Source organism: Mustela putorius, unplaced genomic scaffold, assembly GCF_011764305.1.
Source record: "Mustela putorius furo isolate JIRA1106 unplaced genomic scaffold, ASM1176430v1.1 tig00000831_pilon_pilon_pilon, whole genome shotgun sequence".
Classification (NCBI taxonomy): Eukaryota; Metazoa; Chordata; class Mammalia; order Carnivora; family Mustelidae; genus Mustela; species Mustela putorius.
This window is the reverse complement of record NW_025421490.1, coordinates 1,950,614-1,978,202: the sequence shown is the minus strand read 5'-3', so window position 1 is coordinate 1,978,202 and position 27,589 is coordinate 1,950,614. Positions and strand designations below refer to the sequence as shown.

Genomic DNA, 27,589 nt, shown 5'->3' with positions numbered 1-27,589 from the left:
TATGTCTTTATCTATATCTATATATTTTTTTAAGATTATTTATTTATTTATTTGACAGAGAGAAACCACAAGTAGATGGAGAGGCAGGCAGAGAGAGAGAGAGAGAGAGAGGGAAGCAGGCTTCCCGCCAAGCAGAGAGCCCGATGCGGGACTCGATCCCAGGACCCTGAGATCATGACCTGAGCAGAAGGCAGCGGCTCAACCCACTGAGCCACCCAGGGGCCCCTATATCTATATCATTTTTTTCTTTTTTTTTTTCCCTCCTTTCTTCTCTCCCCAGTTTCAGGTCTCTCCTGATTTGGTTAGTGTATATCTTTCTGGGGTTATTGGTACCTTTTTAGTATTTTGTTCCCTCATCTATTATTATCTGGATAAAATGACAAGGCAGAAAAACTCACTTCAAAAAAAAAAAAAAGAACAAGAGGCAGTACCGAAGGCTAGGGACCTAATCAATACAACCTTAGTAAGATGTCAGAACTAGAGTTCAGAATGAGGATTATCAAGTCGCTAGCTGGGCTTGAAAAAAGCCTGGAAGGTACTAGAGAACGAAAAGAACGAAAATCTAACCAAGTTGAAATTAAAAAAAGCTATTAATGAGGTGCAATAAAAAATGGAGGCTCTTACTGCTAGGATAAATGAGGCAGAAGAGAGAATTAGGGATATAGAAGACCAAATGACAGAGAATAAAGAAGCTGAGCAAGATAGAGACAAAGAACTACTGGGCCACGAGGGGAGAATTCGAGAGATAAGTGATACCATAAGATGAAACAGTATTAGAATACTTGGGATTCCAGAAGAAGAAGAAAGAGAGAGGGGGCAGAAGGTACATTGGAAAAAATTATAATAGAGAATTTGTCTAAATATGACAAAGGGAACCAGCATCAAAACCCAGGAGGTACAGAGAATCCCCCCCCAAAATTAGTAAAAATAGGTCCACACCCCGTCATCTAACAGTAAAACTTACAAGTCTTAGTGACAAAGAGAAAATCCTGAAAGCAGCTTGGGACAAGAAATCTGTAACATACAATGGTAAAAATATTAGATTGGTAGCAGACTTATCCACAGAGACCTGGCAGACCAGAAAGGACTGGCATGATATATTCAGAGCATGAAATGACAAAAACATGCAGCCAAGAATACTATATCCATCTAGGCTCTCATTGAAAATAGAAGGAGAGATAAAAAGCTTCCAGGACATACAGCATCCTTTCTTGATCAAAACTCTTCACAGTGTAGAGATGGAGGGTACATACCTCAATATCATCAATGCCATCTATGAAAATCCACAACGAATAACATTCTCAATGGGGAAAAACAGAGCTTTTCCTCTAAGGTCAGGAACATAGCAGGGATGTCCATTATCACCACTGCTATTCAACATAGTACTAGAAGTCCTAGCCTTGGCAATCAGACGACAAAAAGAAATAAAGGCATCTAAATTGGCAAAGAAGAAGTCAAACCCTCACTCTTTGCAGATGATAAGAAACTTTATGTGGAAAACCCAAAAGACTCCACTCCATATCTGCTAGGACTTGTATATTCATTACAATGAATATACTTGTATATTCATTACAATGCCAGGATATAAAATCAATGCACAGAAATCAGTTGCATTTCTATATACCAACAGCAAGACAGAAGAAAGAGAAATTAAGGAGTCGATCCCATTTACAATTGCACTCAAAACCATAAGATACCTAGGAATAAACCTAACCAAAGAAGCAAAGAATCTGTACTCAGAAAACTATAAAGTACTCATGAAAGAAACTGAAGAGGACACAAAGAAATGGAAAAATGTTCCATGTTTCCATGCTCATGTTCCATGCTCATGGATTGGAAGAACAAATATTGTGAAAATGTCTATGCTATCTACAACAATCTACACATTTAATGCAATCCCTACCAAAATACCATCAATGTTTTTCGAGGCCATGGAACAAATAATCCTAAAATTTATATGGAACCAGAAAAGATCCCAAATAGCCAGAGGAATGATGAAAAAGAAATTGTGGCATCACAATTCCAGACTTTAAGCTCTATTACAAAGCTGTCATCATTAAGACAGTAAGGTACTGGCACAAAAACAGACACATAGATCAGTGGAACAGAATAGAGAGCCCAGAAACAGACCCTCAACTCTATGGTCAACTAATCTTTGAGAAAGCAGGAAAGAATGTCCAATGGAAAAAAGTCAGTCTCTTCAACAGTGGTGTTGGGAAAATTTGACAGCCACATGCAGAGGAATGAAACTGGACCATTTCCTTACACCGCACACAAAAATAGACTAAAAATGGATGAAAGACCTCAATGTGAGACAGGAATCCATCAAGTCTTGAGGAAAATAAATAAAATCTTAAAAAAAAAAAAAGTCTTGAGGAGAACACAGGCAGCAATTTCTTCGACCTCACCGCAGCAAGGTCTTCCTAGAAACATCGCCAAAGGCAAGGGAAGCAGGGGCAAAAATGAACTATTGGGACTTCATCAAGATAAAAAACTTTTGCACAGTGAAGGAAACAGTCAACAAAACCAAAAGACAACTGACAGAATGGGAGAAGATATTTGGAAATGACATATCAGATAAAGGGCCAATATCCAAAATATATATAGAACTTATCAAACTCAACACCCAAAGAACAAATAATCCAGTCAAGAAACAGGCAGAAGACATGAACAGATATTTCTTGCAAAGAAGACTTCCAAATGGTAAGGAGACAGATGAAAAAGTGCTCAACATCACTCAGCATCAGGGAAATACAAATCAAAACCATAGTGAGATACCACCTCACACCAGTCAGAATGGCTAAAATTAGCAAGTCAGGAAATGACAGATGTTGGAGAGGATGCAGAGAAAGGGGAACCCTCCTACACTGTTGATGGGAATGGAAGCTGGTGCAGCCACTCTGGAAAACAATATAGAGATTCCTCAGAAATTTGAAAATAGGGGCGCATGGGTGGCTCAGTGGGTTAAAGCCTCTGCCTCCAGCTCAGGTCATGATCCCAGAGTCCTGGGATCGAGTCCTGCATTGGCTCTCTGCTCACTGGGGAGCCTGCTTCCTCTCGAGATCTCTCTCTCTCTCTCTGGATGCCTCTCTGCCTACTTGTGATCTCTGTCAAATAAATAAATGAAAATATAAAAAAAAAGAAATTTGAAAATAGAGCTACCCTATGACCCAGCAATCACACTACTGGGTATTTACCCTAAAGATACAAATAAAATGAACTGAAGGGGCATATGCACCCGAATGTTTATAGCAGCAATGTCCACAATAGTCAAACTATGGAAAGAACCTAGATGTCCATCAACAGATGAGTGGTATCAATATCACATCTTCTTTACATATATATATATATATATATATATATATATATCACATTCCATATATATTCCACATATGGAATATATATATTCCATGTATACATAATGAAATACTATGCAGCCATCAACCCCCCCAATCTTGCCATTTGCAATGACGTGGATGGAGCTAGAGGGTATTATGCTGAGTGAGATAAGTCAATCAGAGAAAGACAATTATCACATGATCTGTCTGATATGAGGAATTTGAGAGGCAGGGCAAATGGTCGTGGGAGGGTAGGGATGGAAAAGATGAAACAAGATGGGATCGGGAGGGAGATAAACCATAAGAGACTCTTGATCTCAGGAAACAAGTTGAGGTTTGCTGGGGGGTAGGGGAGTAGGGATAGGGTAGTTGGGTTATGGACATTGGGGAAGGTATGGGCTATGGTGAGTGCTGTGAAATGTGTAAGACTGATGATTCACAGACTTGTACCCCTTAAGCAAATAATACATTAAACGTTAATAAAAAAAACTATTGGGTGTTTAGAGGCACCCAGCTGGCTCAGTCAGTGGAAGCTGTGACTCTTCATCTCAGGATAATGAGTTTAAGCCCCACATTAGGTGTAGAGATTACTCAAGAATAAAATTCTGAAAAAATTAGTCTTTAATAATAGAGAATTATGGGAATTTTAGTAATGAAATGCATATAAGCTTATTGTGAAAATTCAAACAATAAAGAAGAATAGAAAGAGAAAATGTCTTTTCCTTCAACTCCTTACTCAGATAACCATTGCTGCCATTTTGGTATCTTTCCATATTTGTCTCAATGCTATAATGATGATGATAATATTAACTAAGGGGACTTTATTATGTGCTATATCAATATTAATTTAATCCTAAAAACAATCTGGTGAGTAAATACTGTTATTATCATCATCTCTCTATTAAAGATGAACAAACTGAAGTGCAGAGAAGTAATTAAAAAAAATTTTAGAAAGTCATAAAATTATGATCCAGTTTTAAACACTATACTAAATGATTTATTGTCATATATATTTATATACCTCTCTATAGAAACTAAACATAGTTCTTTTTTTAAATATTTAATTTATTTATTTGACATAGAGAGAGAGATCACAAGTAGGCAGAGGTAGGCGGGGTGTGTGGGGGGGAAGCAGGCTCCCTGCCGAGCAAAGAGCCTGATGTGGGGCTCAATCCCAGGACCCTGAGATCATGACCTGAGCCAAAGGCAGAGGCTTAACCCACTGAGCCACCCAGGCGCCCCTTAAACATAGTTCTTTTAATGAGCATACATTTTTAGTTTTTAAGATTTTAAAACTGATTTTACATTGTTTTAGCTGGGCTGTCAAAAGATCCTTCGGGTAACCTTTGTTTTGTTATTTAATTTTTTAAATTGAAGTATAATTACATACAGTGCTTTATTAGTTTCAGCTGTACAATGTAATGATTCAACACTTTTTTTTTTAAAGATTATTTATTTATTTATTTGACAGAGAGAGAGAGAGTATAAGCAGGGAAACAGCAGTGGGAGAGGGAGAAGCAGGGAGCTGGATGTGGGGGGGGGGGTTCATGACCTGAGCCGAAAGCAGAGGCTTAACCAACTGAGCCACCCAGATGCCCCCGACAGTTCTATACATTGCCCAGTGCTCGCTGTAATAGATGTAGCCACTATTTGTCACCAAGCAACCTTATTACAGCACTATTGACTGTATTCCCTGGTTTTTCATCTCTGTGACTTATTCATTTTATAACATTTTAATAAAAATGTTCTTACAATCTGTTTTTCTGATATATGCTCACTTGACTTAATGTGCACATCTTTCCAAATTACTAGAAGGTGTTTCTGGTGCTTGAACTAGTAAATCAAAGGGTTCATTAGGTGGCATGTAAGTTTTGGTAGGCAAATTTTGTGATAAGTAAATTCAAATATGTAATAGTTAAGCACAATATAAACATTGCTTTTTTAAAATCATTGGCAAGAATTATTTTATTCCTTAATTCACCACATATATATTTATATATATAAGTAATTAAATATATAGCTATATTTATATAAACATAAATAATATATACAAATATATAAATAATATATAATATATATAAAATTTCAAGTATATATATACTTATATATATTTTAAGTATACATATATACTTAGAATTTTATATATATTATATATATACACACACTTAAGTATATATAGTTAAGTATATATAGTTAAGTGTGTGTGTGTATATATATATATATGTATATATATATACTTAAAATTTTAATCCCAGTAGAGTTAACATACAGTGTTATATTAGTTTCAGGCAAACAATATAGTGAGTCAACACTTCTACACATTATTCAGTGCGCATCCTAGTGAAGGGCACTCCTTAATCTTCATCCCCCCCACCTACTGGCCCTCGGGTAACAACAGTTTCTATAGTGTTTTTTTTTTTTTTAAAGATTTTATTTATTTGACAGATAGAAATCTTAAGTAGGCAGAGAGGCAGGCAGAGAGAGGAGGAAGCAGACTCCCCGCGGAGCAGAGAGCCTGATGCGGGGCTCGATCCCAGGGTCCTGAGATCATGACCCGAGCTGAAGGCAGAGGCTTTAACCCACTGAGCCACCCAGGCGCCCAACCGTTTCTATAGTTGTGTCTGTTTTTTTTGTTTGTCTCTGTTTGTTTGTTTCTTAAACTCCACACATGAATGGAATCATATGGTATTTGTCTTTCTCTGACTGACGTTTCACTTGGCATGATACCCTCTAGATCCATCCATGTTGCTGCAAATGGCAAGAGTTCATTCTTTTTTATGGCTGAGTAATAGTCCATTGTGTACACATACCACATCTTCTTTATCCGTGCATCTATCAGTGGACACCTGGGCTGAAATTTATTTCTCATTTAACTACCTCAAACAGGTTTGCGTCAGTGAGCGGCTGAATTCCATATTGTGGCTCAGGGACACAACTTTCTAACTTGGTGTTTTTGACTTGTTCAGAGTGTATTGTCATCGGCATTATGGAGGCTGGCTGCTGTGTCCGGGATCTGACTGGTGGAAGGTAAAGGGAACGCTGAGAAAATACGCTGTCTTAGAAGACCGAGTCCTGAAGTGGGATTTACACTACTCACCTTCCTTCAAAGAGAACCTGGTCACGTGACCACTGGACTGCAAGAGAGGCTGGGAAGTGTAGTCTACTAATGAAAGAATAGATTTTGGAGGGCAGCTAGAGATTTTATCACCGGCAGTTTTGTTGTATATTTGTTTAATCCTGCCTGAAAAAAATTAACACATTGATCTCATTTTAAAAGAATGACATGTCAATAATACATTATATATTAAAAAATAAAAAATTTTTAAAAAATGACACGTCATTAAAAGTGTCACCAGAGTTTTCAAATGGACACACCTCAGTTTAGTAGCAGATCCCAAATGGAAACCAGATCTGATTCCCATTCCAAAGTTCCTTCTAATTAGTGTAAGACCTACTTTACTATCTTGAAGAGTTAACGAAATTGGAGCTTTTTTCTTCCGCAGAAGATAAGCCCTACTGGAAATATGCCTATCTGGTGAGATGTTGAGGAGAGAATTATTTCTGAAAACTAGAGTATGGAATTAATTTGATAAAATAGTTGTGTAGCCATTTGGAAGAAGCAGCATGCAGAATGTAGACCATATTGCTGTTGTAGTTATTTTAGATGCTAGCAAATGAGAGAACATTTTGATGACTCTCTCAAGAGCTAGATTTTAGTTAATGATGGGACACCATTCTCTGAATTCCACATCCACTGAATGGGCTTCCATTAAAATATTCCCTCTTTCTTCTTCAGATACTGGCATATCAGCGTGACTGAGGATGTATAGGTCAGTTTCGGCCACTTATTTAGTGAATGTGGACAGATAATTTGGATAACTTAGGCTTTTAAATATGATTTTTTTCAATAGGCTTAACCAATTGTTTTGTCTCAATTCAATAAATATAAAAATTTCTGTTTCAATTCATCATTGCAGTCAGAGCTAAAGAAATAAGATCTGTAATAGGAAGGAAAATCCCTGATTCCCTCCAGCTTCTCTTTATCCTAGGATATGGGGAATACATGTGACTTACGGCTCCCATAAATACCATATTGCCACACACTTAGGTCCTTTTCCTGAAAATACATATTATACGTGGCTCTTGTAAAATCTTTCTCTAGATCTCTGGACGTCTTTCAGTAATGCTGTAGGACTGTGTCTCTAAATATCCATAAAGGATCATGGATTCTATCGTGCTTGATGGCAGAAGGCAGTCACTTCCCTGGAAACTAGCAGTCTGCACCTCCGTAACTGGGATATTTCCTCCATGGCTCTTAAAGTGAAGAAGAATGCCTAAAGCAGAGGTTTCATGATACTGGCTCCCTGCAGGACAGGCTGCTGGGGGACATGTGTCATTGGCTCCCCCCTGCTAGAAGATGTGAACCACTCATGATGCGTAAACATGACTCTGCCCCACAGGGACAGTGAGCGCGGGGGGTGGGGAGTCTTCCCAAACAAATCTCACTTTCCCAAATAAATCTGCAAAACTGTTATGTTCATGGGAAGACTTTCCATGGTAAGGTTATTGACTTACAAGTTGAAGAAATGAGGCCATACGGTTATTAAAAAATAACAAAAAATACTTATTAAATGCACACCTTTTGATTAGTTTCAAAGATGAATTATTGACATCATGGGAAATTGTAAACTGAATGTGACTGAAAGAAACCTTTGTGACACTGGCGAACGGGACTTAAAAATATGTATCATGGTTCGTTAAGTGTTGTCAAGAATGCATTTCTTTCATCTGGATCTTCATGTGATTATGTGACATCATTTTTTGACCATGGTGGCCTTAAAAAGCAAGATATTGAAATAAAGTGGCCGTCTGTACCCCAATGTTTATAGCAGCAATGGCCACGGTCACCAAACTGTGGAAAGAACCAAGATGCCCTTCAACGGGACGAATGGATAAGGAAGATGTGGTCCATATACACTATGGAGTATTATGCCTCCATCAGAAAGGATGAATACCCAACTTTTGTAGCAACATGGATGGGACTGGAAGAGATTATGCTGAGTGAAATAGGCCAAGCAGAGAGAGTCAATTATCATATGGTTTCACTTATTTGTGGAGCATAACAAATATCATGGAGGACAAGGGGAGTTGGAGAGGAGAAGGGAGTTGAGGGAAATTGGAAGGGGAGGTGAACCATGAGAGACTATGGACTCTGAAAAACAATCTGAGGGTTTTGAAGGGGAGGGGGGGTGGGAGGTTGGGGGAACCAGGTGGTGGGTATTATAGAGGGCACGGATTGCATGGAGCACTGGGTGTGGTGCAGAAACAATGAATACTGTTATGCTGAAAATAAATTTAAAAAATTTTTTAAAAAGATGCAAAAATAAAAAAAATTCTTTGGAAATAAATTGGACTTAGAACTCAAATATTCAAAGTTGTTCCTTTGGGCAAAAATCACCTTTTGAAATTTTTTTAAAAAGACTATTTATTTGAGAGAGAGAGAGGGCAAGAATGAGAAGGAGAGAGCATCCAAAGCCAACTCCAGCACGGAGCGCAGAGCCCCACTCAGGGCTCGGTCCCAGCACCACGAGATCAGGACCTGAGCTGAAACTAAGCGTAGGACGCTCAACCAACTGAGCCACCCACGTGTCCTTGGGCCAAAATAATTTTTTAAATATAAAGTGATAGATTGTACTAGAGGGAAACATGAAAGTGATTCTCTACTGATAGGCAACTGTTACCCTCTGTTAATTGTATATTCTCTGCCAAGTCACTAAATAAACAATAAAAGAACAAAAACCATTTGGAGAAATCTGGTTGGATTATCACTGGCTAATTTGAGCTGGCTTACATTTCCCTTGTAGTACAGATATAAGCTGCATCACACACAGAAACACTGAAATGGTTAAACTTGCCAAAGATGTCTGTGAATGCTATTAAATTGACTTGTCTCAGTCAGAGCAATTAAAGCCCTTAAGTTGTTTCTGTATCTGAAATGGTACCGAAAGTGCCAATGGTTTAAAAATAATTGTTTTGAAACGAACATGTTTAATGGAAGTCATTTTTGGAATATGAAACTTAGAAATGCTTCCTAAAGATTTCATGTCAGAGGCAATGGAAGAGACCACATCCAACGGCGCACTCTTCTTCCAATTAAATGTCACAAAGATATCCTGAATTAAACACGTTCAGATTAAACCATGGTTCCCTCCAGATCTGGTTCTCTTTCAGCGGTTCCCATCAAGGGAAATGTCTGGCTGTAGATCCAGGATGACAACTGACAGCAGCTAGAAAGGCCGATGAAGAAAACATGGATATGTTCGGCAAATGTGTGTTCATTTTCGCCATGTGGAATGCAGTGGGGACAGGCAGGTAGAAATACTGTCTGGGCAACTGGGAGTGAAGACTGGGGAGATGGATTCCGACTAGGTATGTGGATTTGGCAGTCAGCTACATAAGAGTGATAGATGAAGGGAGATAAGTGAGCATTTGACAGGGGGGGAAAAGAGAGGAGTCAGAGAACTTTACTGTGCATCGCAAAATCAAATGGAGTTGAACAAGAAAACAGCAGTGTCCAAATCTCAGCGGATGAGGAATGACAGAAAGCCGCTAGATTTATGTCCTTGAGTTTCAGAAACATGCTGCGACTCAATGCCAAATTACAGTAGTTATAAAAACGTGCATGTGTGTTCTAGTCCTTGCTTTATCTCTAACTAGTTGCTTTATGCAAGTTGTTAATGTCACTAGACTTCAGCTCTGTCGTATTTAAAATGAAGGGATTCTTTAGAGAAACTCATCCAGACTCTAAGAAGTTGAAGTAGACATTTTCAATGAATGAAATGAATGAAATAATAAATGAATAACACTGTATCTACTTCCTACCAGTTCTAGAAAGAATTTCTGTAGATAAAAGTGGTTAATATCCATCCTCCACTCTAAGATGTCTTATTGTGAAAGGAAATTAATCAGTAATAGATTATTTGGTGGAAACTGTATTATCAAGAAAAGGTTTTTCAAAACAACAGATTCTTGATTATTTTATCATTCGATCCTATAAAATGATACTTTGTAACATTGCAAAGCAGACAGGTACAGGAGACCTTTGGCACTTAATGCTCTGACACGTCTGTTTTGATTTTTAGTCAATGTACAAGACATGCAATTCTGCTCATATGGATTTATCTTTTTTTTTTTTTAAAGGTCATAGCATTGGTTACTTTGGAATTCCATAATGTGCAAGAAGGAAAGCATACTGCATTTCCAGCATTGTCTGGTTAATCATTTTCTTATACATTGCCAAAGCTGGTTTCCCCACCCCACCCCATTTTTCAACAAAGTCAACCTACAACTCATAAAACCAGTTAGGTGACTTAAGGACCCAGGGGTGAGAAAGTAATTGAACCTCAAGTTCAGATTTTCAATATCTGCGATGAAGCACTTTGAAAGCCTGATGCAAGCCCAAGGACAGTCGACAGAGTCTATGAATTTTGAGTGAACTTCTTCAATATAAAATTATTACTATTTAATGGGTATGTAGCATGTCCTTTTTAGGGTCTTTTCGTCCCACTTAAAATCTTTCTTCTGGAAGTTTATTTACAAATTTATTGTAAGTTATTTTTATTGTACATTAAAACACATAGTATACATACTGTATCCTATTAAAAACTAGGGGAACCTGGGTGGCTCAGTGATTGAGTGTCTGCCTTTGGCTCCCATCACCCCCCTGCTTGTGCTCCCTCTCTCGCTGTCAAGTAAATAAAATCTTAACAACAACAACAAAAAGCTAAATTGATTTTCTGGGATATTTACATTAATGAAGATCTATGCAGAGCATTTTCTCAGTGGACTTGAATTATGCAACTGGATTCCAGAATTTTCTGACAGTCATGCCAACTGCAAATGGCTTTATCTGGTATCTAAAAGAAGCTATTCTTCGAGGAAGCTGATGGCACGCTGGATACATTCTTCAAGCCAACCAGAAGGGTTCAGCTGTCTTTCCTAAATGTAATATATCTGACATACGATCAGGGGACAAATCAGAGTGGAAAAAAATAATTTTAACAAGCAGAATTCATCCCAGTATTTAAACAATTAGAATTTTACTTTATTTCAGAATGTTTATAGTTGAAAAAAAAGATATTTACTAAAGCCACATTATTCATATGAACAAAACTTTTATAGCAAAACCTTGGTACATGAGCATTAGTAATCTAAATACTATATGGATATAGAAGATATTTAAAAAACGGAAATGACGTATTCCAAAGGCTGTAGTAGGCACAATATATATGCTTGTATTGGGTCTGCAAGCATTATACTAAAATTCATTACATGTGATCCAATAAGTTGCAGATTTTTCAGCACTATGTACTGAAAAGGTACAAAGGAATATCTTATTTCTCTTATGTTGAAAAAGCAGGTACTCAATACTACAAAATAGGAGCAGCAAGTCAAACCAACAAAGAATTCAGGTTTTGAAAGAAGTATTACAGCTATGGCTTTTTAACATTCATTCGTTTTTTTTGTTGTTGTTGTTTTTTGAGACTGGTTAGAAGTCTGGCAAGTGAAAAAGAAAAGTCTATAATACAACATTAATGACATAATTTACAAGGCATCTGATATTCAACGGGTTCAAAATTGGGAAACAAAGAATTGAGCTTGATCTTCGAGAAAAATTTCGAGGTACTACATACATCTGCTTCCTCCCACCCATGTTTTGGCATAAAAACCTTTCTGCAGAGAAGCAAAAGTTTTCCGTGTGACATGGCAGAAGAATATTTTAAGATAAATCATTAGAATCTACTTTCAGTGTTTAGTAACTATAAAGAAAACAAGTCTTGTAAAGACCAGGTAACTGGATATCGTCCTTGGGATGGAATTTTCTCATGTTTTGTAAAAAATGGGTTGAAATACGTATTCATGCTGATGATGTATCCGTGCTGATAAAGGCGAACATTTGGTAAAAATGAGAAAAAAATGTTAGATTTTTCAGAGCACAACTAGTACTACGTCATATAGAAATTGCCTAAAGGTAAAAATGTACATCTTAGATTCTCAGAGGTTTTATTTTCCAAGTAGCAATTAAACCTAAGTGTCAAATTGAATCATGCAGTATTTTTACCTATCAGCTACCGTGTTAATACTATCAGGGGTACAGAATACTATTTTTACCCCCTTTAAATGTGTAATGCTCACAAGTCATCATGTGGAACTCAAATCACACACAAAGGCAAATCATGAAGACACGTTAAATACTTCGAAATGCCCATGAAGACATGCCAGAAATGATGCCGTTTCTAGAACACAGAATTGTTGGAGGCCAAAACTAAAGCCGTAGGTGTTACTGCCACTTCTAGGTGTTTAATGCTGCTTTTTTTTTTTTTTTTTTTTTTAAGTTGATGCAGGTCAGGGGGTTCGGTTTCTCTGGAGGTTAGCCCATAATTTCTGCAGGTTCAGTGACCAACTTGGATCCATCCCAGGCTGTCTTGAACTGTTCTGGAACAGGAAATTCTCTCTGGAAAAAATGCAGAAGAACGAATTTACTTAAACAGACAGAGGAAAGGCTGATTTGTATCACATGGTGGACAAAGACATTTTATGGAATCCAAACCTGTGTTGTGGCGAGGTCTTCCGGGTCCCGTGGAGATTTGCATCATTGCGTGTTGGGTCTGTGACTGTCTGCTAGCATCATCATTAAAGCTAGAATCTACTAAGAACCAGGCATTCTAACTATGAGATCTATATGGGCTCCGTTAGTCTATAGCCCCAGAAGCTGGGTGTTCCTGAGATGCCATCTACGGGGCGCAGGTCTGAGAAGTTGAACAGATGGCTGAAGATGGTAATGGCCAGAAGCAGCCAGACTTGAAGCCAGACAGCCTCTCAACCACTCTCCGCCACATGCAAACTTGCACAGGATCATCTGGGGGAGCCTGTTAAAATGCAGATTCTGATTCCATAGATCTGGGGAAGAGAATGGCAATCTGCATTTCCAACCAGTTCCGAGGGGACACTGAGGCTGCGGATCCCAGTCACACTGACTAGAAAGGCTTTGCTCTGGTGTTCTCTGTAGACTCTCCAATGAACTATGAAGATGTGCTTTGGGTTGTACACCAATGCGTTACCCTGAACCCTACCACTTCATTCCTCCCACTGGAGTAAGACACGCATGAGCATCACAGAGGGAGAGAGAGGGTGGGGGTTGGCGGTGGGGGGGCGAGCCAAAGTAAAAGTAGTTTGGAATCTCTCCAGTCCCCAGAAAGTGGTTCTGCAGTCATTTAAGAAAAGGATCCCCGAGGAAGCTGGGAGGCAGTCCCCTTGGCCCCGGCTTCTGGGCCCTCCTGGGATGTTATGTGCACACAGCACGGCTGAAACCCCAAGTGTCTGATAAGCCGTGTCTCTGCTCCTCCATCAGAGCGATGCCATCTTGCCGTGGAACCCACCCACGAGTACGTATTTTCTTAGATGTGGGATCCACCTGCCTCTTCTGGAAGTAATCAAGGCTTGGTGCTTGCTGTCAAGTACCTGGTAGAGAATGCCCCAGAGTGAAGGTATTTCTTTGACAGCTAACCATACTACAGATAGCCGTTCCCCATCTCTTTTGGCGGTGAAGTAATATGATGACAGTAATATGATGACATTCTTCTCTGGGCGACGGACTTCCTTCAGGATGAGTCCTCCCCACCGCCCACTCCCAGATTACAAGGTCCATGGTAGGACCTCTGCCTGCTCCCTACTAGCTCCCACTAGAAAATGTATCAAGAGGACCATGGGATGAGGGCACAGGATAACCTACTCACGGGGGAAGACTCCTTTTTCAGCATAAAAGCTCGGGTGTTGACCCATACTCCCACCTTCGGTCCGGGGATCTGGAGCTTGGCCCTACAGTGGAATGCCCTGAGAAGCTCTACCGAGCACAGATGCCTGGGACTGCGCCCAGGGAGGCTAGCTGACTTAGTCTGGAATGCTGGTCCAGACCCACGGCTTCTCTCAGCGGATCCAGCTCCCATGTAGCAGAGCCTTCTGCTGGAACAGCTGCAAAGGCCAGGGACCAGCCTAACATTTGGCTCTCCCGTGCAAAGCTGCTCTGTATCAGCTCTAGCTGCTCTGTAATTTTAGGTAGAGAAGGTGAGAGGGCTCTTCCCAAGCTCGGGGTTAGGTTAAGCAAATAGCTGCGAAGCGTGGCTCAGTGTTGGCAGACTTTTGCTTTTCAGCCTTATGTGATGGATCCTAGGCTGCATCCCGTAGCACGAGGGTAATGCGGAGGAATTTACGGACAGGTGAGAGAACATTCAAGCACGGTTGCTGTCTGTCTAAGGACGTGGATGGTGACTGGGCCACAGGCTGATGGATGTGTCTTCGAAGTCGCTTCCACAGTCAGAATCAGAGGGAATCACCTCTGGGTTTATCTGCACGTCCAAGAAAGGGCAGCGAGTGGGAAGCAACGACTTGCTTCCAGAGAGCCGCAGCTAGCAAGTCCGACACACTGCGTGATGTAGAAGATGGATTCATTTGGACTTCCTTCTCTTTCTTTCTTTCTTTCTTTTTTTTTTTTTGTTTGCTGTTTAAAGATTTTGTTCATTTATTTGCGAGAGAGCGAGAGTAGGAGAGCACAAGTGGAGGGGCAGTAGCAGAGGGAGAGGGAGAAGCAGGCTCCCCACAGGGAAGGGAGCCCAACAGGGGTCTCCATCCCAGGACCCTGGGATCATGACCTGAACCAAAGGCAGACGTTTGACCCGCTGAGCCACCCAGGTGCCCCTGGATTTCCTTTTCAGCGTGGGAGAGTATCTGCATGCTTCTCTTAGAAGCTGCTTTGTTGCAGGAGAGGAGGCCCAGAAAACAAGTGGTGGCCGAATTACTTAGGCTGGGGGTCTCAGAAGGGCTGGGTGGCCTGCTAGCGTCGGGATCCTCCAGGAGGCCTATTAAAATACCGATTCCCCAGACCCCACCCGCAGCCTCCTGAATCCAGCCCCTGGCACAGACTCTGGGGGTTGGCATTTCCTTGGAGCTTCTCGGCGGGTCCTTCCGCTGAGTTTGAGAACCCCTGACCCAAGTAGACCTACAGAAATAGGTCGACTTACTATCACCCCCTCCCTCGGATTTCTCCCTCATGTTTGCCTCCACCATAGCAAGGGACAATCTTCAGTCCTAAATACCGTGAACTCAGATGCGGGAGGTCCTATCTGACCAAGGCTAGCCCGTGTAGGTCAGTTATGAGGACAATCGCAAATCGAATTCCTCTCCTGCCTGCGCATCAACCCACCAACGAAGCTCCCAGGCTCTGAAAAGGTACTTACGTAATCCCCATCCTGAGGAATAAGGACATTCATTTCAGAAGACTTGGCACTCACGATCTCACAGCCCAGCGCATGCTCACTGAGGTAAATGTGGCAGCCTTCCGTCTTATTGATGGAGATGGTTGGCACTTTCCCCATGACCTGAAACAGGCGAAAGGAAAGCCTGGCACCACCATACAGAAAAACAGCACAGTCCGCGGGCTGCCCGCGGCTCTAGGAAGGGCGCGGGCAGCGCTGGAAAGGCTGGTGAGTAGCAGCGTCTCCAGGCTGAACCGGTGGGTGTCATTTGGGGACAGAATGAAAGGACCACACAAAGGGATTCTCAAGCCTCAGGGTCTCCTTCCCTGAGACCAAGGGAAGGGATGAATGCGAAAACAGCAGCTAAGTGTTCCGAAAAAGTCTCACAACCCTCTAGTGGATTTGAAACATATATTTGATTTCACGGATAAAAGTAACAAGACGCATTTGCTTTTCTTTGCTGAAAATGTTAGTTCTGACAAATCTATGAATCTTGGGTTAAAACAAATCCTAATACTGTCATGTCAGAGTAAATACATTATTCTGTAATTGAGTAGATTTTTTTTTTTCTTGAACCTAAATAAGGAACAGTACGGTTCTTTTCATAGAAATCTTTCGCCAGATAAAAATCTCACTCACTGGCTCAATGTGAAGCTTGAGTAAGACAATGAGTGTCTAGGTATTTTGAAATGTATTAATTGCAGGAGCCAGAAGTGGGGACTTGGTTCACGCCACTCATTGCATGGATAAACAGGACCATAGACAAATATAGACGCAGACAAAGAATAACCTCCTTTCTATTGTTTACAAATATCTATGCTATAAAAATTCGATCCTGTTTCACATTTCTCTTTGAACAGGTTTCAGACATTCCTCTCTCCCCCAGTCTCTATAGGGGCCGACTGTTCCCCCAATGACCATATTACAACGCTATGATTTTCCTTCTTGTCATGGTAATTGACGTGATAAAGACCTCTCCTCTTTCACCCCAAAGAAAAGGCTGGTTTGCAAACCCAACGGGCAACTCCCGTTGATGGGGCAGATGATGTAAGAATTCCTTAGGGGGAGCCTAGCCAGATTGCCACACTTCTCTGTTTTCTCCTCTCTCCATAGAAACTGGACACTGAGTTAGAAATGAGCCCCAGGGCACCCCCCCCCCCGCCCAAAAAAAAGGCAAAGGTAGTTCAAGGTCAGGTAAGCCCAGGGCTTTGCCATAAATACACGACTACAGTAATAATACATGTAGCTGTATTACAAGAATGTGTCAGCAGTAATGTTTTGCTAATTTCTAGATTTGTTTATCTTAGAGTGAGGAAGAGCATCTACACGCTGCCCAGAGCAGTACGGGGAGCGAGGCAAGAGAAGAGAAAGGATAAACTGCCTTGGGTGATTTGTTTGTGAGGCAGAACGGGGACACGTGAGGCAAGTGCATGACGCTAATACACTTTATTTATATTTATATACTGCTGTGCTATATATTAAAAATGCCTCAATACCCCATGGATCTGAAAGTCTGAAAAAGCAAGGGCAGATCTTAAAACAATCGCCCTGATAAACGGTGAGAATGGTGTTTTCCACAGCACTTCAGTCAATGCTGCACGAGAGGAGCTTATCTCCACGCTCTTTGCCCCCGGTGGTCTAGAAACACTTCGCGAACAGAACTGGTTTCTTGTCAAGAGAACTGGGCCAAAGAGTATCTTCTCTGCTGAGTGACAGCGGATGTGTGACCTTGCCCAAGCCAATGCTCTAGCATGTGATATGCTTCTAGTTTAGTTAGGGTTTTCAGAAATTTGTTTCTCTATAACAAGCTTTTCTTAGGGGATGCCTGGGTGGCTCAGTTGGGTAAGCGTCTGCCTTTGGCTCAGGTCATGACCCCAGGGTCCTGGGATGGAGTCCTGTGTTGGGCTCCCGGCTCGGCGGGGAGTCTGCTGCTTCCTCTCCCTCTGCTGCTCACCCTGTTTGTGCTTTCTCTCTCTGTGTCAAATAAATAAATACATCTTTTAAAAAAGTGGTTTTCTAAAAATACTTTATTTTTAAGTAACTCGACACTCAATGTGGGGCTCGAACCCACAACGTAATGATCAAAAGTCGCATGCTCCAACGACTGGGCCACCACGCGCCCCTATTTCTCTATAAAAATTTAAAGAATTTCCGGGGCGCCTGGGTGGCTCAGTTGGTTGGACGACTGCCTTCAGCTCGGGTCATGATCCCGGAGTCCCGGGATCGAGTCCCGCATCGGGCTCCCAGCTCCATGGGGAGTCTGCTTCTCCCTCTGACCTTCTCCTCTCTCATGTTCTCTCTCACTCATTCTCTCTCAAGTAAATAAATAAAATCTTTAAAAAAAAAATTTAAAGAATTTCCATGTTATACTTAGTCTCTTCTCCTCATCATTTGTCCTTTTTTCTGAGGGTAGTTTGCCAAGAACAGAAGAACTGGCCCAAATCATGTGAACTTTGGTGCAGGCCCTTTTCCTCCTTTCAATCTTTTAAGTAATTGAGGTAAAATCTGCAAACATAAAATTCACTTTTTTTTCTTAAAGATTTTATTTATTTATTTGAGAGAGTGAGCAAGAAAGTAGGAGCAGGGGAGGGGCAGAGGCAGAAGCAGGTTCCCTGCTCCGCCGATGAGGAGAGGCTCCATCCCAGGACCCTGGGATCATGACCTGAGCAGAAGGCAGAGGCTTAACCGACTGAGCCACCCAGGCGCCCCTACAATTCACTTGTTCTACGTGTACAATTTAATGATACTTAGTAGGTTTACAGTTCTACTCCCCAGATATTCCTAATGCCCACTTACAGTGAATATCTGTCCTCACCCCGAGGGCACTGATTTCTGTTGTGAGCAGCCCTTTTGAAACAATGTATGAAATGTCTTAAACAGGCAATGACATTCACTTGGTTTGAACACCCCAAACCTTGAAAAGTATTCAGTAAAATACCTCTCTCACCTCTGAACCCTGCAGTCAAGTTCCTCTCCCTCTTGGACAGATAACCACGGCATATCCTTCCAGATTGTTTTTATTTATTTATTATTATTATTTTTTAACCAGATTGTTTTTAGAACACATGCCCATCCTTAAGAAAATGAGGATGTATTTCAAACTTAGAAACATAAGAAATACACCAAATACTTAAACATGTATGTCAAACAGCTTTATCAGAGTTTAACATTTTGGCTTATTGGCCTTTTTTTTAGGACAATTATCTTACAGCACGGTCAAGTCCTCCCTGTACAATCCGGCACCTCATGCACTCCCTCCTCCTTTCCTAGATGAAACCGCTCTTCTGAATTTTGTGCTGACCATTCACAGCCAGGACTACCCCTGAGTCAAGTGACCTGGAGCCCTCAGAAGTGTAATTTCTTTTTAAGTTTTTATTTAAATTGTAGTTAGTTAACAGACAGCGTGATATTCGTTCGGGTCCTCACAAGTATACTTAACAGGTGTGTATTGTTTTCCATGTTTTCAATCTTTACATAAAGGGACACATTGTCTAGTGCCTGCCATTCTGTCATCTGTCTTCATTGCTCAGTGCTGCTTTTTGAGATCTACCTATTATTATTCATAGAACTACAGTCATTTTTGTACATAAAACTATAGTTATTTTATCTTATTTATTTCTTTTTTTAGAGCAAGAACATGCAAGTGCCCCGGGGCAGGAGGGGCAGAGGAAGAGGGAGAATCTTTTTTTTTTTTTTTTTTTTTAAGATTTTATTTATTTATTCATGAGAGAGAGAGAGAAAGTGAGGCAGAGGGAGAAGCAGGCTCCTCGCTGAGCAGGGAGCCCCATGCGGGACTCGACCCCAGGACCCCAGGACCATGACCAGAGCGAAGGCAGATGCTTAACCATCTCAGCCACCCAGGAGCCCGGAGAGGGAGAATCCGATGCGGGGCTCGATCTCCCGATCCTGAGCCAAAACTGAGTTGGATGCTTAACCAACTAAGCCACCCAGGTGCCCCTCTTTTTAGATCGCTTTTAAAAATGGTTACATGGTAACTATTTTTGTCTAGAATTTAGAATTTTTAAGTAGACATATCTTTTTGGATAATTTCTGTTACTTCTCAATTTAGAATTATTTTTCCCTCCAGAAATCTGATGAATATTTAGAACTGTTTTCTTCTACTTCTGTATAGCTTCATATTTTATACGTCATTCAACTGGTTTTTAATTTTGAATGTGATGTATTTTCATTGAAAAATGCTGACTCCTGGGGCACCTGGATGGATCACATGAGAGTATGTCTAGGATACTTTTCACCTGGCTAAATAAACAGGTGTTCTCACCTTGGTCACAGAATATGATTTCTGTGACTTTGCTGGTGGGGTGGGGGAGATGTTGGTTAAAAATAATGTGAAGTGGGAGAAAGCGCGGATCTTTGATGCAGGAACTTCCAGTATCCAAAAGAGTTCTTCAGAAATTGTGGCCTCATTATTAGGTTTAGGTAAGCTATGCTTCTCCTTGAGAAACTGGACTTCTTCTGATGAGTGACATCCTTAAAATTTTCAGGCATGATACTCCGGGAGAAGCAGGACTGTCCAATTAGTGAATATATGTGGTTGGCAGAAATGCTAAGTTGGGAGCTGGTATTACGGAACACAAGCTTCATGAGGGTGAGGATGTTTATCTCGTTTGCTTCCTGCTATTTGTAGAGATGAGAGCAGGACCCCGCACATCAGCCGCGTTCAGTAAACATCTGGCAAATGAATGACTGAGGGCGTGCTCTATGCTATGGCTCACATTTTAGGACCTAAAAAGCAGGAGCCCAGGATGGTCTGGTTTCCACCGCGAAGACAATGATATGGTAAAGGCCTGGGTGGGCTTGCTTGGCTACCCTCTCCCAAAGTGGCTCTCTGTCCAGGAGGGGGATTTGGGAAGCAGCGGGAGCAGAACGGTTAGGGGGCAGAGCAATACGCAGATGCGCTGCAGAGAACACAAGCAACTGGAATGGGAAAGCGTCACAGGTCCCCTCAGAGCCTGTGCGGCAAGACCACTGGGAATCTGGGCTGCAGAGGACTGAGACCCCCACCCCCAGCTAACCTTGTGTTTCAGGGCAGGGAACTCGGGGTCAGAGGTGAAGCCAGCCACCCAAGTGCACGTGGTGGGTGAGGACAGAGCCGGGGCTTGCCTGCCCAGTGCATTAACCGGACACACAAACCAACATCTTAACTAGCAGCGAGTGCAATGTAAAATGTCCACTCGAACACACTCTAGTTAAAAGTGACAGCCGTAAAAAGCCCGATGAAACAAGAGGGAGAGATCTGTAAAACCAGAATCCAGTTTTAACCAACGTTATCAGGAAACGGGATCGTAAGGGGTTAATTAACAATACGAAGAGAGGAGCACCCGGCTGACTCAGTGGGTAGAGCATGGGACTCTTGATCTCAGGGTTGTGAGTTTGAGTCTCACGGTGGGTATAGAGATTACTTTTAAAAAATCTTAAAAAAAGAAAAAAAAAACACAGTACAAAGAGAGTATAATTAAAGGTGGAAGTTAGAGTTGGCCAAAGGCAGGAGGTCCTTTAGCTTTTGGCATATTGTAAAATCCCACTGGGTTAAATAAAAATTAACTAAAGGAATGCACATTTTTCCCTAGTTTGCAAGTTCAGTTCCAAACCTACTTTCCAGGTTGTTTGGTCAGATTACCTCACTGACTTCAGACAAACTCCTCCTCCTCCTTACCCAGTTAAGATGCTCCCTGAGCAAAGAAAATTCTCTTCAGGACAGTGTTGTTAGGCTGGGAGCATCTCTTAGTATCTGTGTTCATTCATTAGTGGACGCCTCCCGATCACCACCTCCCCAAACATTTATTGGACACCGGCTGTGTGCAGGGGTGCTGTGCCAGTTTCTGTGGCCGTAAAGACGAATTATGCGCTCCTGGAACAGGCATGGTAAACAGCGACTGCGGTGCAAGATAGGATGTGTTGTAAGAGACTGAAGAGAAGGAACTAACACCGTCCAAGAGCGGGCTGGATGACAGACGATGGGAAGGAAGAGGAACTCTCTAGGTGGACATGGCCAGTCCTGCGCAGGCAGCTGGATGGTCTGAATAAAGCTGCAAAGGGGGCATAAGGCAGGGTTGAAAAGGCCACTAATATGGGGACGCCTGGGTGGCTCAGTTGGCTGAGCATCTGACTCTTGGTTTTTGCTCAGGTCATGGTTATCAGGGTCGTGAGATCGAGCCCCGCGTCAGGCTCATGCTCAGCAAACACTCTCTTTAAGATTCTCTCTCTGCCCCTCCCCCAACTCACTTGTGAGGAAATAAATAAATAACAATAAATAAATAAAATCTTTGGAAGGAAAGAAAAGGCTCCGTACCTGCATTTGAATATCCTTGGAATTAATCACCTCCACGATGCCTACCACGTTGTCAAACACGAGGCCGAACTTCTTACAGTTGTCTAGGAGAAACAAAACAAAGCAAAGCTCCATTCAACGCCCACAGGATGTTTATACAAAGCGACCACAGTGACCAGAGGGGGCCCAGAGTGACCACCCGCGCCCCCCCGCCCCCCCCCTCACTGCCATACCGATTGTAATGGAGTTGATTTTTCCTTTTATCCGCAGAGTGGACTTGTTGCATTTGAAAATGTAAGCCACGTGTTTCAGTTCCGTCTCTGAAATCACCAGGTCATTCCTGTCCTCTTGGTACTCCTAAAATGAAAACACACGCACATACGGAATCTAAGGACATACAGACGGATCGGGTCCCTGACAAGCTGAAATTACCATGTGGTTCAACAGTCATTACAGCTTTCTGACATGTTCTTTCCAAATCACTTTTTCCCCCCCTTTTTTTTTTTTAACAGAGCAAACCTAGGTCTTCCTCTGTTATTGTAATGATGGGGATGGATGGAACCAGGGTCTGTCTGTAAACAATCAAATATCAGGCACCTGGGCTGGTGGTGGGGAGGGGGGAAGGTGGGACCTTTCCGTTCAGTCTCTACGCTGAATCTGGACTTCACGCTGCAGCTTCAAAAACGAGCTGGGCAAACGGGCTGGAATGATGTTGGTGTAAGCCTGTGTGTACTGTCACCGCACTGGGGACTCTGGCCCTCCAACTTCGGGGAAGCTCCCCGGCCTGGCAGGAGGCACCAGCTTTCATGCACATTTGAAGGGTCTCGGTCCTGTTCGCACAAAGGTTGGAAGTGCTGGGTGGCGCGGTAGGTTCTGTTCTTTCTTTGTCAGCGGGACAGACGTCCTCCAACCAGAATGGGGCACAGGTTAGAAGTTGATGGAAAGAGTGGTCAAGGAGAGACAGAAATAGAAAGGTGGGTGCCGGGCTGAGGTGAGGAGGGAACAGGGAGCGGTTACTTGAGGGGCACAAGGGTCCCGTTTTCTAAGATGGCAGGAGTTCTCCGGCCGGACGGGCTGATGGCCCCACAGCCATGTCAATGCACTTCATGTCCAAGGTCATTAGATACACTTAGATGTTAAGATGGAAAATTATACGTTTTGTGATTTTACCACAACTTAAAAAGTAATTTAAAAACACTGCGGAAAACAATGTACAAAAAATAAGCAAAATACACCAAAAACAAGTCGATGGAAGCTTTCAGACATGCCCTGGTTTCTACTGTAGCCGGTGGCTTGCGTCTTTGTCGCGTCTCTCAGAAACCCCTAAGACCTCAGTCAACGGTTCAGCCTCGGTAACCCTTCTACCTTAGTCCACGGTTTAGCAACGGTCCTGTGCCGGGAGCACGTCGGGAATAAAGAAGAAAGGGCTTCACTCACTACTCTCCATTTCTTTCCTTCCAACTCGAACACAGGAGCATGCTTCTGAGAAGAATGGGAGTGGGGGGTCCTGGGGCCTGGAGCGTGGCTTTTGGTAGGAGATGGAGTTTGTCCTCCTTGAGCCCGTAGACTGGGATTCTTGTACGTCTTCTGGTCATCTGTGACGTGCCGGAGCCCTGGGAAGGTAACACACAGTCACGTGTCTTTGTGTTTTATGCAAAGGGAAATGCTCCTCACTCCTTAGATCAATGTGATGCAAAGAGCACAAGGAATTTTGATAATTTCCTAAGAGTCTAGTGTTCTCTCAAGGTTAATGACAGGCAGAGTCTAAGACCTTATAAACATAGTATTCATTAGAAGCTCTGCAAACACTTTTTTAAATTGGAGGAACCTCTTCTTTAAGGAGATGACAGATACAAATCCTACAAAAAGCAAAGCACATGGACAAAAGGGATGACATGATTTACTTCTTTTCTCATGGCTAAATCATTCCCCAGGCATAACCTGCAAGGATACAGCATCCCAGCCGGTATGTCAGAGTACGGAATTGTCTTTAGGGTTATGAATCCATTCTCTTACTTTGCAGATAAGGGAACAGCCCAGCCAATTAGAGCCAGAGAAAAATTTAGAATTTGGTGCTCTTAGCTCCTAGCCCAGTGCACAAGGACAACTGTAAAATAGCTCCTATTACCTGTCTAAAGCAAAAATGCATTTGTATAAACCTTATTGTATAGAATGCATATACATCCTGACATATTTTAAATGTTGTATGATTTAAAACAAAACTGTTCATGGTGAGAACAGAAGTACTTTAGTGATAGAATTATTTGGCAAGCCTGTACACTGCCTGAGGACAGAGATGTGATTGTTTGACATTTTATTTCACTTCATCTTTTTATTTTATTTTATTTTTTTATTTCACTTCATCTTAATGCCTTGGTTGTAGATGGGGCTGGAGCGTTGGAGGCTTAAGTGGTGATGCAGTGCAGTGGTCCACTTAGAACCCAGAGTCTCTGAGTTTTTCTTTCTGGTCCATGCAACAGCCCACTGAGCCCATCTGCCTCAAGGTGAAGAAGGCTGCAGGCTTCTGCTTTCCCAGCAGCAGCTCCCTGTGTGTTGGGACCGGGATGGAATGATGCATTATGGGCTCTGGGGATCTGTGTGCCTGGAGCCAGAGGGAGACAGCATCAAGGTCCAGTTTTCTCACCTTTTGTAATTCCTTCTCCTTGGTTAAGCTGAGCGAATAGAGCAGAGCGTGAAGGGGAGGGCTCCTCTCTTTTGCCTTCATTCTCAAAGAGTGGCGGTGGCCCGGGGGGAGGTGGAGGAGGAGGGGGTGGAGGAAGGCCAGGCCCAGGGGAGAGGACTGACAATGTGGATGCTGTCGAGGCCACTGGACCCTGCGGGAAGAGAGAAAAGGGGAAGCATTGCCTTCAGACTGATGCCCTCACTTGAGCTGGGATTTTGCTAACGTCACTCAGAACCTGTTACCGGAGAGGAAACAGGGTTCAACATTCACAAACGGGCACTGAGGGGGCACATCTGTGCATCCTGGGTCTGTTTGGGAGCTCTGGGACCGAGGTGGGGATCTACCCTGGGAGTGGAGATGACTGACAGGTACAGCCCTGTTGGTGGAAATGGGGTTCATGCCGCCAACGCAGGGGCAAGCCAAGCCTCATTCCCAGGGTCATGTCCAAAGCTCAGGACGTGAAACAAACCAGCCTTGGCCAGTTGAGAATTGTAAGAAGAATGTAGTCCGACTGACAAGAGGATCTGACTTTCTGGGCCACTGGGAACTGCAAACACCAATGAGAGAGAGAGAGTCGTGGAAAATACTCAGTGGTTATTAGGTGTTTTTGAAACCTTTTGGAGCAGCCTAAGAAAGAGATACTCCAACTCTTCCTCTGGAGCTCATTTTTTAATGCCTCGAACTGATCTTCAAGGAAGGGCGTTGTATGACCTGGACGCCCATCAGATCTGAAGGTGATCAGCGTCGAGGACCCACCTGATGGCTTCATTCATCTGATGCTGACAGTGAACTGACTAGAACCCAAATCCTTTCTGAGCAAGAGCTATGCTTACTCTCAGTTTTGCTGCTGTGTGAAATTCAAATTTTTAAAAAATATATTTAATTATTTTAGAGAGAGAGAGAGGGAGAGCATGAGCAGGGGAAGGAGCAGAGGGAGATAATCTCCAGCAGACTCCCTGCGGAGCAGGGAGCCCGACACGGGTGCTAGTTGGGCTCGGTCCCACGACCCTGAGATCACGACCTGAGCCCAAACCAAGATGCTTGACCGACTGAGCCAGCCAGGTGTCCCATGAAATTCAAATACTGTTTTCAGTAGGAAGTTTTAATAAAGCCTACATGACAGTAAAAGGTGCTAGACAATAGAGGAACTTAAAACTAGTAGGATAGAAGCACACGTATGCCACAAACTTGGGTGAAACAGCATTTATTTTACAACCTGAAGTAGAACAGTAGACCTAGGATAAGGAATTATAAGTTAGATCAAGTAAAAAATGGTCAGGAAAATTAGGGGCACCTGGGAGGCTCAGTTGGTTAAGTGTCTGACTTAAAAAAAAAATTTTTTTTTTGAGATTTTATTTATTTATTTGATGAAGAGAGAGATCACAAGTAGGCAGAGAGAGAGGGGGAAGCAGGCTCCCCACTGAGCAGAGAACCCAATGCGGGGCTCAATCCCAGGACCTTGAGATCATGACCTGAGTCGAAGACAGAGGCTTAACCCACTGAGCCACGCAGGCTCCTCCAAGTGTCCGACTCTTGGTTTCGGCTAAGGTCATGATCTCAGGGTTGTGAGATCGAGTCCCACGTCAGGCTCTGTGCTCAGGAGGAAGTCTGCTTGTGTGCTCTCTCTCTCTCTCTCCCTCTCTCAAATAAATACAAATCTTTCAACAAAAGTCAGGAAAGTTGAAAAAATTCAGAGTGACGGAAATGTGGTTTAGGTTCATATATTTCCAACACCAAGTACAAAATATAAAACATGTAAGTGCTAAATATTAACAAAGATGGCATATTCTTAATTTGAATGAGCAACTCAGTGTTTCAAAGTATCAATATCAGGAGGTTTTAATCTATAGTAGTTTCCAGTTCAAATAAAAAAAAGTGCTATTTTCAAAGTACTTATTTAATCCTTATTACGTGTAGAATTACTCGTATTAAAGATAAAAGATTCTTCTCTCCTTCAGAATGCACGTCTTAAAAATGGAGTAGGCTGGAGGTCTTGTCTCCTGAAGCGATAATTTGTGATGTTTTCTTGTTTCTAAGAAGATTAGCCTCAGCCTGACTCCAATAGGATCCTTGGGTCATGCAGAGAACCACTACCCAATTCCTGAGACTGGCCAATTTTTTTTTTTTTCAAAGTCTCTTAAATGTTCACTGTTATGTCGCTGGGGTGAAATCTGAGAATTTGCTCTGAATCATGAACAGCGTATAATCTAAGTTTTGCACACCAAATGTGTTCTGGTGCTCCGTTCCAGATGCTAGGAGCCCCCAAATATTACTTTTACCCCTAAACACGTAATACAGGGAGTGAAAGGCCAGACCCTCTCCTCACATCTGAAGCACCACAGCTTTCTAGTCCTCCTATTTTGAGGAAAGGAGAGAGCATACTGGCTTCTACATCTTAGAATGATTGGGATGGTGCCCTGTTCTCAGAATTCAGTCTCCTTCCCAGAGCCATTAGGGGACACTGAAACCAATACGCCCCATATTCAACTTTCTGGAACTTCGATACCTTCAGAGGGCTGACCCGGGGAACCAAACAAAGGATTTACTACAACAATGGTTGGATATAAAAGCCAAAACCGAAGAGAACTCAGGAGCAGCTGAAACTCTCCACTGATTCTTCGTAGCTTCTGGCACATTCCTGCTGCCCGCCCAGTGAGGGCACAGAACGAGGCTTAACAGTGAGTGCTCAGCCCCTCACTGCAGACAGCATCCTCAAAAGCAAACGGGTTAGCCCTCGCCTTGACAGGGCTCCGGGGGCTGTCCCTTGCAGTGCAACCTGTCTTTGCCTCTTGCTCCTCTCCTCCTCGCTCCCTGGATGTCCCAGAACAGGGAACCAGAGACTTCTGCACCCTCCCGAGGGCCAGCCACACCCACTGGAATCACAGCCCAGCACGGATCTTCAGGCGTCCCAAGTGGAAAGAGAGGGAAGATGGTCGGGGAAGGGAAGGGAGCCAGGAACTCTGCA

At 42.5% G+C, this 27,589-nt stretch overlaps 1 protein-coding gene across 2 annotated transcripts in view; it reads right to left on the bottom strand.

The window, feature by feature from the left end:
• Window positions 1-11,420: 11,420 nt before the first annotated feature.
• CAP2 (cyclase associated actin cytoskeleton regulatory protein 2) overlaps window positions 11,421-27,589 on the bottom strand; it is a 139,339-nt gene continuing 123,170 nt past the window's right edge. For both annotated transcript variants that reach the window (XM_045085059.1, XM_004761279.2), the window contains exons 8-13: window positions 24,586-24,775; window positions 23,379-23,554; window positions 22,175-22,298; window positions 21,963-22,045; window positions 15,632-15,772; window positions 11,421-12,852 (exon numbers count right to left, since the gene is read on the bottom strand). In XM_045085059.1, coding sequence (XP_044940994.1) covers window positions 12,769-12,852; window positions 15,632-15,772; window positions 21,963-22,045; window positions 22,175-22,298; window positions 23,379-23,554; window positions 24,586-24,775 — 798 coding nt within the window. In that variant the 3' untranslated portion in view covers window positions 11,421-12,768. The remainder of the gene's footprint in view (window positions 12,853-15,631; window positions 15,773-21,962; window positions 22,046-22,174; window positions 22,299-23,378; window positions 23,555-24,585; window positions 24,776-27,589) is intronic.